The 14,850-nt window shown below is 37.0% G+C and overlaps 2 protein-coding genes across 4 annotated transcripts in view; both read right to left on the bottom strand.

Annotated features, from left to right (window-relative positions):
- Positions 1-9,947: 9,947 nt before the first annotated feature.
- Positions 9,948-11,350, bottom strand: LOC110457350. Its single transcript, XM_021508578.1, has 2 exons — positions 11,335-11,350; positions 9,948-10,873 (listed from the first exon to the last, which is right to left on the bottom strand). The coding sequence occupies exons 1-2, from the start codon at positions 11,348-11,350 to the stop codon at positions 9,948-9,950; spliced, it is 942 nt and encodes a 313-aa protein (XP_021364253.1).
- A 1,345-nt stretch (positions 11,351-12,695) lies between these two features.
- Positions 12,696-14,850, bottom strand: part of LOC110457375 (kynureninase-like) — a 34,433-nt gene continuing 32,278 nt past the window's right edge. For all 3 annotated transcript variants that reach the window (XM_021508620.1, XM_021508619.1, XM_021508617.1), the window contains one exon: positions 12,696-14,839. In XM_021508620.1, the coding sequence (XP_021364295.1) occupies positions 14,699-14,839 (141 nt within the window). In that variant the 3' untranslated portion in view covers positions 12,696-14,698. The remainder of the gene's footprint in view (positions 14,840-14,850) is intronic.

Consider the following 14,850-nt stretch of genomic DNA (forward strand, 5'->3'; position numbering starts at 1 on the left):
CAGTTTATAAACTGTACAACAGCTACAGTTTACGTTAATACTTTATACTCAAAACCACACGTTGACCGAGACTATGAGTCACACACACACATGAATTACATCGTTACACTACGAAACACAGCAGGCATACATCATAGTTGTGTAGAGCTATAGTCGTGACCAGGGTAGTCGTGACCAGGGTAGTCGTGACTTGATACATAGTTGTGTAGAGCTAGTCGAGACCAGGGTATTCGTGACCACGGTAGTCGTGACGTGGTATATAGTTATGTAGAGCTAGTCGTGACCAGGGGAGTCGTGACCAGGGTAGTCGTGACGTAGTATATAGTTGTGTAGAGCTAGTCGTGACAAGGGTAGTCGTGACCAGGGTAGTCGTCACTTGATATATAGTTGTGTAGAGCTAGTGGTGACCAGGGTAGTCGTGACCAGTGTAGTCGTGACTTGATATATAGTTGTGTAGAGATAGTCGTGACCAGGGTAGTCGTGACCAGTGTAGTCGTGACTTGATATATAGTTGTGTAGAGATAGTCGTGACCAGGGTAGTCGTGACGAGGTATATAGTTGTGTAGATCTAGTCGTGACCAGGGTAGTCGTACCAGGGAAGACGTGACATGGTATATAGATGTGTAGAGCTAGTTGTGACCAGGGGAGTCGTGACCAGGGTAGTCGTGACGGGGTATATAGTTGTGTAGAGCTAGTCGTGCCCAGGGTAGTCGTGACCAGGGTATTCGTGACGTGGTATATAGTTGTGTGGAGCTAGTCGTGACCAGGGTAGTCTTGACCAGGGTAGTCGTGACGTGGGATATAGTTGTGTAGAGCTAGTCGTAACCAGAGTAGTAGTGTGACCAGGGTAGTCGTGACGTGGGATATAGTTGTGTAGAGCTAGTCGCGACCAGGGGATTCGTGACCAGGGTAGTCGTGACGCGGTATATAGTTGTGTAGAGCTAGGCGTGACCAGGGTAGTCGTGACCAGTGTAGTCGTGACTTGATATATAGTTGTGTCGAGCTAGTCGTGACCAGGGTAGTCGTGACTTGATATATAGTTGTGTCGAGCTAGTCGTGACCAGGGTAGTCGTACCAGGGGAGTCGTGACGTGGTATATAGTTGTGTGGAGCTAGTCGTGACCAGGGTAGTCGTACCAGGGGAGTCGTGACGTGGTATATAGTTGTGTGGAGCTAGTCGTGACCAGGGTAGTGGTACCAGGGTAGTCGTGACGTGGTATATAGTTGGGTAGAGCTAGTCGGGACCGGGGTAGTCGTACCAGGGTAGTCGTGCCGTGGTATATAGTTGTGTAGAGCTAGTCGTGACCAGGGTAGTCGTACCAGGGTAGTCGTGACGTGGTATATAGTTGTGTAGAGCTAGTTGTGACCAGGGTAGTCGTGACCAGGGTAGTCGTGACTTGATATATAGTTGTGTAGAGTTAGTCGCGACCAGGGTAGTCGTGACTAGGTATAGTTGTGTAGAGCTGGTCGCAACTAGGCTAGTCGTGACTAGGCAAAATCGGTAGAGCTAGTCGTGACTAGGGGTAATCGTCGATATAAGAGTGCCGTAATTATATACTACTATATAGTGGTTATAAGGCTGTCGTGCTCGGCGCGACTAGGTCATGCAGGTAGCTGACTATGTGGCAACTATATAGTGACTATAGGACTAGCTACGACGTGGTAGTTGAGTTATGTACTGCCTGGATTGTACGATTGTGCGTAGTGTGTTGTTATATTGAATACAGAGCAGATACCTTTGCTTATATGTTTAGGGTGCCGTGCAGTAACTGTTTTGCTCATATCATGTATTAAGCAATAGGTATGCTGGTTACGAGGTAGTAACACATATTTGTATATATTTGCAACTGTAGTATAGTTATGATTAAGCTTACAGCACAGCTATCCTTAGAAGTGACTAGGGTACGGACTCGTTACAAAAGCTAACAAACTATAATCATCAGAGTGCCCAAATTTTGTATAAACTTAATAAAATGATATGTTGTCATGTTGAATAAATCTAAGGAAAGACAAGTGCAGATGCAGTTTTCTCACACATGAATAACAAAAGACATGAAAAGCAAGTTCACAATAGCTTATATAACTTACGTTATCATCAAAGCCAATGCGACGTACATGTGCCTTGTTAATAGATGTATTGTTTACCACAGATATGTGATAGTTATACATATTTTTACAAGTCCATCATGTTCACAATACTGATATAAAGGTGACTAATGCGTGTGACTCTGTTATGAAATGATTTTTGAGTAGGTGAACAGTATAAGGGTGAAGGTCATGTATGTAGCTTGTTGTCGGACAATAGTTTATAACAACGCACTGAGCTGGCAGATTTGAGTATGTTGCCACTAGTACACGTTAGTGCAGATAGACCGGTTTACACATAAATTAACACATTTACCTTTATGTACCTAGACTCATGATAAGTGTACGACTTGGCTGCATAAATATATATATATTTTTTTTGTGTATTTATTTAGTTAAATTTATCAAATGATATGAATGTACATTTTCAAAGATCAGTGACTAGAGTCTTTGTCAGACACTGCATATATGTATACTATTGTCATTGCATATATGTATACTATTGTCAGCGAATGGTTTTTTCTTCCGCTCACCTTTGCTTATATTTTATAGACATTTTAATTTGTTTGAAGAAATAATTGGATTTTTTCGAAATCAGATCAAGAATTAGTAAAAGAAGTTTTTATCCAAATTTTTCAGAATATGAATAAAAATTGCGGCCACTTCCTAAAAAGTGAGCCAATTTTTCGCCAATCACAAATGTTTTGGTGTTATTTTGTTGGAGAATTGATGAGACTTTAAGCAAACAGAGCTTCACAGCATGGAGATAGTTTTAATCACTTGATAGATACATGTATAATTATATAGAAGGTACTGGGAGGTCAAGAGACAGCACATGAACTTTCAAGATCGTAGGCACAATATTTAGGTTTTGCAGTAAAAGCAAAAATACTTGTTAATGTGTATATAAATAAGTCACGTGCATTGGCGATGTGGTGTCATCATTGTATACGGTCTTGGCTATCTAGCGTGTGACTATAGTAGCCAGATACAAAATGGAGCCTACGCCATGTGTAGCTCGAAAATTGACAATTAATTTCGTAATCGATTTTCCGAACATGTGTAAGCTAAAGCAGGTACAGGCGAAGAATAAAAATAATCCTGTGATATTTTGCTACAAACACCATGGTGATACCGCTGTTATTAATGTTACGTCACGCAGTCCAGTATAATTAGGCCGGGATGCTGTCTGGAACCTTTTTATCATGCATGCTCTGTCAAAAAGTCCCTGCGATAAAATAGTACGTGTTGTGACTCTATATACTGTCCCTGGTAAAGCGGATGTGTTTGTGAAAACTGGAAACTTCGGCTAAGTGCATTGTACGTGTATATATTACAACGGCTGACTACCGTGTACCACCAGGTATTAAAGTTGGAATTAAAATTACATTTACTATCTTTCATTTTTATTTGTTATCGTTTTCTTTGTTTATCTGTTTTTGTGTCTACAAACCCTATTCAACAGATGGGCATTCTGGATACGTTTGACATGACCCTGTGTGACCTGTTGGATAAGTGGTAATCCATTTATTAAATATCCAACCGCTAGCCGTTGGATAGCATAAATAGATCACTACTTATCCAACAGTCACTCAACTTATCCAACGCCTAGCGGTTGAATAGGTGAAATAGTCAGTTTGTAAACACAATAGGTGACGTAATCGAAAGTTTTCAAATAACATTCACGTTCTCCGTTAAGTAATGCCATCAGTGAAGGTCAAGTAACGGAGACTGTGAAGTTCCCTGGACCTATAGCAAATCACTGCGAGGATATACCGCACGTTTAATGTCATCGGTTCTATGAAGCGAATTTAACACTATACTGGCCGCGTGTATTAAGATAACTCAGGAAATGCGGTCAAATGAAATATGTTCACAACCTTTTTTCCAGTAAAGAAAAAGTAGTTTGTGACTGTGCGAGTGTGTTTCTTCATCATAACAGAAAACACTTGAAGGAATATTTATTTTCGATTTGATTTATGCGTCACAACTCCTCGTCGGTGGCTTAGCAGAATCATGCGATTTTCCTACAAGCAAGACCCTTAGTATAAATTTGTAAATTTCCTTCATAACGTTTTGGAAATTTTAGTATCGTTTATACAAACATGTGTTTTCCTTTCAAAAAAATATAAATACGTCGTGAATATAATGACGCAGATACTAAATTCAATGAAAATGTATGAATATTTTTCCATAATGATGGTATCTGAAAGAATAAAATAAAGAAATATCACAGAAATAACGTTAGGTGCTATCACAGCAATAACGTTAGGTGCTATTCTGTCTTTTCGTATTGCAGAGTTATCTGCTCTTGTGAGCAGGTATTGATTGTTACGTCATTTGTTTGTGAGAGTAACGTCATAAATTTTTGAGAAAACGACGTAATTTTCTCACACAACCAATGACGTAACAATCAATACCTGCTCACAAGAGAAGATAACTCTTAGAGTAAAGAAAGCGATTGCGAACTGACTGTTCAGATAAAAGTAAAGACTACACATTGTTAGTAAACAACGTGAAGCTCATCATTTTTGATTTCTCTGATCATGATCTCCTAGGTCATCAAACGGTAGTAGTAGTTGTCATCTCTCCTATACAGCCTCTCAGTGTATTTCTAAATATTTTCTTCAGGTTGGTAAGTATGGATTATGATCGTACTATTCATCGAAAGGTCACATAGAACATGTTATTGGTTGTGTAAAAAGAACTTTTCATAAGCCTCTCAGTGTATCTATCGCGGTATCTTCTCTCCGTCTCGTTGCCTCCTTGTAAAGTCTAATAATGCGTTGCCTCCCATTAGCCAGCCATTTGCCTCCTCCACCACGTCATCCCGTTGTTTCGGTAGAATAGATGCCTATGGGAGGTTAGATCAACTTCTAAAAGCATTTTATCAACTCATCTGGCTGGAATGTTTAAAAAACTTCAAACACTTCTCCTGAATAACAAAGGTCCAGGGTGAATATATTTGGCCAGTAGTGTGCTTTGATGAAGGGCTACAAAGTTTGTTATATGATATATACTTCGATTAGATTTTAACGTCACATGAATCAAATGTTAATTTGTTTTTCTTGGTAACTAAAATGCTCAGGATGATGATATTTGGTCTGTTGCCCAATTTAGCCTGTTTTAGTATGTACACGTTTGGTCCTAATTGAAGGTTACAGGTGTGAAATGTATACCAGGTGGGCTATTCAGGCCCATAGGGACTCTTGTTGAATTTATTATACACTGTCATATTTAGCACCACATTATTTTTGAAAAATTGATAAACTAGGGCAGAATATATGTGAGAAGACATATTTACTTGGAAGCCCTTGATAAATTACAAGAAAAATAAGACCAGATGTTCTTGAAGATATTAAAGTCTTCTGCTGCAGATCCGCGCTATCACAAGGAGGTAAGCACGCCAACATACCCTGTATCCTGCATACACACACGCAAGAACGCATACACTACACACATGGAGGCACGTCCTGAAATGACCTTAGCTGTTAATAGGAAGTTAAACAAAATGAAACAAACTAAACCAAACCAGAGATGACCCGGCAATGTATATCTAGGAATTGCACAATCTCCTCTGTTGTCTATGGTTTGATGTGTGCTCACTGTGGTTTGATATATATTGGTCAAAACAAAAGGGCGATTACAACACATACTACATATTCATTGTTCGGTAATTAACCGTGAGGAAAGCAATGTTTATAAATAAATACTTCGACTCTCTGATCAATCTATTCTGTCTATGAAAGATCTAATCAAATACCCTATATGTGGTACCGCGTACTATAGACATATGAGAGGAATGATATTTAAGACTTCTTAGCACTGCAGCGCTATATGGCTGTAATGATTGGTTTGAATCTGTAGAATCTTTTTGCGAAGTTCAGGATGGAATCATATTAATGTGGTTTTTTTTTGTTCATTCTTCAAAAGAGACGTTAGTGTTATGGGCATCGCCAGTACAACTGTTCATCCGAATACACTGTTATATTTGAAGACGTAATGGAAACTAAAGAGAAACCAATGGATGTCCATCATGTTTGAACCACTGTATTTGATTCGTTCACGAATCTTTGCTTCGGTATTCTGTCGCTGTTCTTTAGAAATGTTTTTATTTTAAAACTCTGATATGCCTGAAACACCAGATAAATACATTAGATCGAATTCGCAAAGGTTTCCAATTGGTGTCCAACATGTTAGAACCCAACTGTATTCGCTGCATTTCTCTTTATTACGAACAATAACAGATTCTAGTAAAACTGCCCTTGATGACATTTGGAAACTAGATTAGACAAAATAACTGAGGATACCGAACAAAATCTACTATTTAAGCCTGTTCGCAGAGATAACCACCACGACTCTCGGGTAACGCGAATTGACATGAATGTTGAGTGTGCCCACATGGGTGTAGAAGTCATTAACATCAGTAGGATTCTACATCAAAACTCTGTCGAAGCTAGCACCTTACTTCAGACACAAAAGAACCCCATTGATCCTAGAATAACCCCCACTTCAGTATGCGCGTGTTCTACATACAGATACAGCTACACGATCGCGCTGGAAACATGGTGACTCACGATTTTAATATTATCCATAATGCAAAGCTTTTCTTGAGGGGCTCTAGCTAGGTATCGAGAGACTTCCTATTTATAACTGGAGCTGTACATTTAAAAATACTATGGGATTATGTGGAAGACTACGCCAGACAATGGGCATACCACTATTATTATATTAGGGCATGCTAAATTGGATTCACTTTACAGTGGGTCAAATTTATCAGGTCCATCATTCAAAATCAAATTCTCTACTTAAAATCCAAAATAAACACAATGTATATTTCTTGACTCCAATGTCCCAACCACACTTAACAATCTGCATAAGAAGTATGTAACATACATGATAAGTATTTAGTTGTGTCTGTGGACAAAGCATCTTATATTTAATCATTGTCTCAAATTTATTATATTTCTGCCTGCAAAAAGAACTAAGTATGCCTACCTATACATTTGCCGATCTTTCCGATATAAGAACATCCTCTTTTTTTTTCTCATACCAAACTTAAGAAGTGCCTTAGTTTTCTTATTATGAGAGTTCATTTTCAAGAAAGGCGAACAGCGATATAAAAAAAAATGGCTGCAAGCTATTTCATGAAAAACACAAAAATGGCCAAAATTGAAATGTATTGAGGACGGAATTGTGAGATTGATAGAGTTACTAGTAGATAATATGGTCAAACAAGAATAACATCAACACATATGTTTCCAAAGTGGGTGAGATACTTTGGCTTTCTCCCCGGGTTCACAAACTTAATACCAAATTGTCCCGCTCGCGAAATAGTTCTTTTCTCTTTCTGTCCTCTCCAGGAATACCTGCTAGAATCCGTTCTCCATCTGTACCGACCCTTTTTAAGTCCTGCTTTGCACCCATACAATGTGGGTGGTTTATTTTTTAGAATTGAAATTTAATGGAATNATTTCAAACCACATTTTTTTTACTAAAAAAAAATTTTGTTGTCAAATTAATGTGGATTCAGCTGCGTACTCGCGCATAGGCAGCTACGCGCCTGGAATTGATATCGTTTAACAATTCTTTCAAAACTATATGATATTATTAGATAGAGGTTTAAAATACAAATCTTTCAACAGATGCTAAGAGTAGCTTATTGGCAAAGAAAGCTATTTTCAATCTGCTATTAAGAAGAATATAATTTTGTTTTGTTGGAATAGGTACATGTAAGAATTGAAACGTCTATGTCATGAACAGTAGTATTTTTTAAGGTTTCCATCATTGTGGTCAAGGTCAAAGGTCAAATGTAAAAAAAAGGTTGACGTGGTCCAATTTTGATACAGATACTTACAAAGTAAGACGTCCATAACAGGGGCCGACCTGTGTTCTGGAAATGGGGATAGACGGACGAATGCACGGACGCAAAAAGCAAACACTATATACTGTAACACCAACTTCGCGAGCCAAGGGTGTTCAATACGATACTCTCTGTGAATAAGAGAGTATCGTATTGAACACCCTTGGCTCGCGAAGTTGCTGTAACACCGACTTCGTGTGAAGTGAAGGTATTAAAACACCTAAATAGAGATGTTTGAATTTTTTTATATCCACCCAAACACGTTTAATCTTCCATAAAAACGAGCAGCTCATTGATAAATTCAACAGATTAAAAATCATCCTTACGACCGAGTCAGTTATCTCATTACAGGGTGAATGTATTGTTTTACGTGTCTGCTATCGGGTCAGTATCGTCCTTAAAAAATCATACACATCACAAACATGATTGTTTTTTTTTTATTAGATTAGTGATTGCACATGCACAGCAATACATCATTTTGCATTAGTTAATGTGTCTACAGGTTGACAGACTAACACACAGGAACAGTGAAATATGATTCTGTTTATGTCTACCAAGTGTCAAGGTAAGTAATCAGATGGAAAACGAAGGCTCAATATGGACTAGATTCCTAAACTCAAAGTACAAAATCGGCAAAAACGTTAGATAATCACGGTATCAGAAAGCAGTTATCAAGAGAAGTTCAGCTGTGTCTAGGCCTAGTGTACATGATACAACATGATGGAAGTCAACTCTAACAAGTGTGGAGGAAGTTGACAGGAAACTAAAGTAGTTGTCACATTCAGACAGGTATATATATTATAGGTCATGTTATACAGCACAATTGTTAAATGTGTGCTTAAATATATATCTTAATCTATCTAAATGTAAAAGGAAGAAAACAAAAAAAGTAGAACAAATTATGTGAGGACATTTTGTCATTTATTTTGAAAAATTATAATGTACCCTATTCACCATAATTAGCGCCCCTCCCCTATAAGCACCCCCTTTCTTTTCGGGAGGAATTTAAATCATACCAACCACTTCTTTCTCTTAGACCTGATCAGGCCAAGTCAATGATTTACAGTACTTGCACTTTTAAGCAGTGATTTATGTCTAGTGATCAAGGCTCAACTTCCCATGAAGCGGATGAAACATTTGATATTCACACCTTCAACCACACTAGAATATATTTAATGTCCTACTGTTATACTGTAGCAACTGTTGAAGTTGAACAACTTGTTCTGNCCCCCCCCCCCCCCCCTCCCCCGCGTTAATTATCGAACTGCCCTGGGCGCTGATTACAGGTACTCGTGGGGTGATCACAATAACATCATAGCACTGGTTATAACCACACTTCAACCAGCGACATAAGTATACATACTTAATCACGTTTATATACTGTTGGTCTCTTGTAACACTGATTATATTTAAGTATATGGTAAGTTTAATAGACTTTATGATAAAAAATATATATAACCAAACAGTACAAGGTAGTAAATTCTGTTAGCAGAAAAACATCTCATTACATACACTAGATATTCATTGTAAAGCTTCACATACAGAATAAGTTGAGGACAAGGTGTTGAGGACAAATCATGATGATGTAAAAATGATTAAAGAAATTGAATACACTTCATCTTCAAAAGGGACAAATGAAAACAGGTCAGACTGGAATTTTAATGCAGAAACTCAAGTTCTTACATTTTCTGACCAATCAAACAGCCTCCAATGGCAATCGACCCAAGGAAACCACTAATCTGTTCCGTTCTTTTCTAGACAGCACTGTTCAACCACAAGGTTCAGATATACCCTAACTAGCCATGCAGAGTGTGTAACAAGGTTCAGATATACCCTAACTAGCCATGCAGAGTGTGTAACAAGGGTTGTGGACCAAACACTTCAGTAATGAAACACATTTTAGTGTCAAATTTTGACCTTTAGCTATAATTCATCTTTTTAAGCCATTTAATGGTTTATTAACTTTAATGATAATAATTATATTGCTGACGCTGTACATACTAAAGCATTAGGTGTATCTCATGGCTTGTGGTTGTGGTGACACATGTACAGTAGTAGTTGGAGTAAGTACAGTAGTAGTTGGAGTAAGTACAGTAGTAGTTGGAGTAAGTACAGTAGTAGTTGGAGTAAGTACAGTAGTAGTTGGAGTAAGTACAGTAGTAGTTGGAGTAAGTACAGTAGTAGTTGGAGTAAGTACAGTAGTAGTTGGAGTAAGTACAGTAGTAGTTGGAGTAAGTACAGTAGTAGTTGGAGTAAGTACAGTAGTAGTTGGAGTAAGTACAGTAGTAGTTGGAGTAAGTACAGTAGTAGTTGGAGTAAGTACAGTAGTAGTTGGAGTAAGTACAGTAGTAGTTGGAGTAAGTACAGTAGTAGTTGGAGTAAGTACAGTAGTAGTTGGAGTAAGTACAGTAGTAGTTGGAGTAAGTACAGTAGTAGTTGGAGTAAGTACAGTAGTAGTTGGAGTAAGTACAGTAGTAGTTGGAGTAAGTACAGTAGTAGTTGGAGTAAGTACAGTAGTAGTTGGAGTAAGTACAGTAGTAGTTGGAGTAAGTACAGTAGTAGTTGGAGTAAGTACAGTAGTAGTTGGAGTAAGTACAGTAGTAGTTGGAGTAAGTACAGTAGTAGTTGGAGTAAGTACAGTAGTAGTTGGAGTAAGTACAGTAGTAGTTGGAGTAAGTACAGTAGTAGTTGGAGTAAGTACAGTAGTAGTTGGAGTAAGTACAGTAGTAGTTGGAGTAAGTACAGTAGTAGTTGGAGTAAGTACAGTAGTAGTTGGAGTAAGTACAGTAGTAGTTGGAGTAAGTACAGTAGTAGTTGGAGTAAGTACAGTAGTAGTTGGAGTAAGTACAGTAGTAGTTGGAGTAAGTACAGTAGTAGTTGGAGTAAGTACAGTAGTAGTTGGAGTAAGTACAGTAGTAGTGAAAACCTGGGTAGGTCAGTGAGTCGCACTCATTGGTTCACGATCAGTGACATTACACAATATACATAAACATAGGCGATCAGTGACACATGGCCTATCCTATTATACAACATATAAACAATTTAGAATGCTCAAAATATTTGGTTTAAATCAACAAATTAAAGAATATGATGTACTTGTTAGAGCAACAAAAAAAGAATAATCTGTAGATCATATCACAAAAAAATTTAATACTATTAAAAAAAATCAGCAATAATAAAGATTGAATTGCAAAAATATAATAAAAGAATCCTCATTAACTACAGTGTAACTAGTTTGTCTATTAGGAAAATACATGCAATAGATCTACTTACTATGTATAGGTGATACATGATAAATAGGATGAATTATCTCCCTTGTCAATTTCGCACACCTGATGATATAAGTAAATTCATTGTATATTGGAAGAAGACATTTAGTTGCTTTGCCTGCTGTCTGGCTCATTAATTTCTCGTTAAAAACAATGCTGAATTGTAAATGAACTGTTTAGGAGATTCAACGAAATGTTAATTGAACTCTTTAACATACGTTTGATGAGAACCTGCCCTTGTAATTCCACACAAACAAGTGACTAATACATTGTAAATAAAATGTAAAATTATATGTAAACAAGCTTGGTGGTGAATGTAAAAAGCAAAAGTATAAATCAAATATATTATGAAAAACGAGTTAAATTACTATTTCTAATTAATTAATTAAATTAATAAAGATGAATGTCAACATTGGCAACAAAGTCAATATTGATAACAATTTAAGTTCACAAGCAGAAAACTGTAAACACAGTCAGATGTACATAACAATATACAACATACACACATAACAAGATCAATTGTTTTTGTGGTTGAAAAAAAAATCAGACAACACATACATTGTCAACAAAAAATAAGGCCCAGCTCACCAGTAAGGCAGGGGTTTTCGCTACCTGAACAACAAAAATTATGAAATGTTTCTGACAACCTTCTTCTATTGTGGCTACCTTAATTTTCTTAATTAGCTAAACAATTAAGATAACAACACATTTTTACTCATTCACCCCTGAAATTTCATAATGAACTATATTCCAACCTTTGAATTAGAAGAGTTCAAATGTGTCTTCAGGGCTGAATGAGTTAAGAGAATTTCAGAATCAGCCAATGAAAACATCAGCAAAATATATATTCAAATGCTGACCATCACTTTTCCAGCGCTTTGATTGGCTGACTAAATGTGTCTCATGTGACATACATTGTATTATGATTTTCTGATTACAGAACTTGTTTGTATCAACATCATAAAATAGATTCAATCACAACAGGCGAAGAAGCAATAACTTATTCTTGTAGTTTATTAGAAGTGTCGACCGGTTTCGCCCCTACAATACAGGTCGCAGTACAAAATTCTGGTATACACATACAAGGCACTGAATGGAACAGCTCCTCAGTACCTACAGGAACTTGTTACCCTGTATCAGCCGTCAAGATCACTGCGGTCGGAGTCAGAATCTTTGTTGTGTGTCCCAAAATCTCGTACTGTGACCTACGGAAACATGCTTTGGGAGGGTTTCGGCTACGTTGTGGAATAGCTTACCATCTGCTATTAGGAAGTCGAATACCCTGGCCAAGTATAAGAGGGACATAAAAACTCACCTCTTCACGTCTGCATTTTAGACTCTTTGCAAAGACGTCATGTAAATACCACCCTTTTATTTGTTCAATTATGGGCACATTGCTTGTTAAATGTATGAAAGTGATTGCAAGCCTTTGTTGTTTGTTTTCACAATTATAACCATAACTATTATCCATATGTTGTAAAGCGCCTTAGAGTAGTTTTACAAATCATATAGGGCGCTATATAAATGCTGTATATTATTATTATTATTACAATAGGCTTCTTCAGGACAAAATTATAGGATATTTCTACCCCTGAAGTACTAAAAACGTGGGCACATACAATTGTTCTACATATATATATATATATATGTATAAATGACATCATTAACATTGGCAGAAATTGTGACGTAATAAACAATAGGTAGTATTGTGACGTCATCAATAGTTAGTACAAAAGATAGATAACTCTGTTAAGTCATCTAAAAGGACATCAATAAAAATGTTGTCTAGTGGGACATAATAGTTAGAGAATGCAAACTCTTTACATACTGAATAATACATTGGTAGGTTGTTTGTATCAAGTTTCATGAGAGAAAACATTTCCATTTCTAGATGCACTTTATAAGGAAACTAACAAAAGTAACCTGTTTCCCCACCCTCACAGTTCTAGAAATGAGCATGTTTCCCTGGATTTAACATAACCTTAACAACATAACTGACATCAGTCAGAGATCTGAGCTGACATCAATCAGAGACCTGAGCTGACATCAATCAGAGATCTGAGCTGACATCAATCAGAGATCTGAGCTGACATCAACATAGCTCTAAGCTGACATCAACAGAGATCTGAGCTGACATCAACAGAGATCTGAGCTGACATCAACAGAGATCTAAGCTGACATCAATCAGAGATCTGAGCTGACATCAACAGAGATCTGAGCTGACATCAACAGAGATCTGAGCTGACATCAACAGAGATCTAAGCTGACATCAATCAGAGATCTGAGCTGACATCAACAGAGATCTAAGCTGACATCAATCAGAGATCTGAGCTGACATCAACAGAGATCTGAGCTGACATCAAACAGAGATCTGAGCTGACATCAACAGAGATCTGAGCTGACATCAACAGAGATCTAAGCTGACATCAATCAGAGATCTGAGCTGACATCAACAGAGATCTGAGCTGACATCAAACAGAGATCTAAGCTGACATCAACAGAGATCTGAGCTGACATCAACAGAGATCTAAGCTGACATCAATCAGAGATCTGAGCTGACATCAATCAGAGATCTGAGCTGACATTTTAAGATATCTTAATTCAACTGTTTCTCAGTACAGTACATACATATGTTGAGTATTTTTTTATGGAAATGCTTATGCTTACAATAGTTAAGTTCACAGTTTTGTTAAATCTTGCTGTCACATGACTAATTTGATTCATCACCCTATGAACTTGATTACATGTATAACACATTTCAAGTTTTTAATGACACATCATGTCTAATTCAAATTACGGATATTTTCGTGATTCTTTTTTTGTTATTAAAGAAAAAAGAACTGCTAAGCATGGATTCAGAGAAAATAAGATAATAAGATTATACAATTCAATGTTTTCACTTTACAATAGAAAAATATTCAATTTGAAACATTGGATTCCATAAATGTCATTCTATACTGAACTTTCATACAAATGAGCTATTTTGACACACTTTGCTACAAATGACCATAACTTGGGTCTTACAGAAAGTTGACAGCACTTCTTCAATGTTCACTCTCTCACTAATACACTTATAATTACAAATAATAATGACATAAGTTCACATTAAATTCTACTTGAAAAAAACATTTAGAAATAAAGTTTGACACGTAAAACATCAGGCCATCATTTGAATGTACACTTTATTTTTGATATAGCTGCATTCTAGGGAAATATACCTTTTTTGTACATAAATCTTGATATAACAGAGAGATTGACATACTTGTATACCTCCATACCTGATCATTGTATCACATGCAAGTGATAAAATCCATAGTTCACCAAAAAAAATCATGAAAGAACAAATTTAATCAGGAAGTGCAAAATACATGAAAATCTAACTTTGGCAGATGCTGAAAAAAATATTGGAAATATCTGCATTGTAACGCTCCTGTATGTTTTCTCTAGCTGTCTTAAGAAACATTTTTTGTGCCTTAACACACTTATTCCTTGTCTAACGCGGCTGTGATAGCAGCAGCTTTTAGGGCCTGGTCGAGGTACTCCATAAAGCGCTGGACGTCTTGGAATGAACAATACAGAGGGGCCGGGGACACTCGGATCACTGACGGTTTCCTCTCGTCACACTGAAATGTAG

This window comes from Mizuhopecten yessoensis, unplaced genomic scaffold (assembly GCF_002113885.1).
Source record: "Mizuhopecten yessoensis strain PY_sf001 unplaced genomic scaffold, ASM211388v2 scaffold9109, whole genome shotgun sequence".
Classification (NCBI taxonomy): Eukaryota; Metazoa; Mollusca; class Bivalvia; order Pectinida; family Pectinidae; genus Mizuhopecten; species Mizuhopecten yessoensis.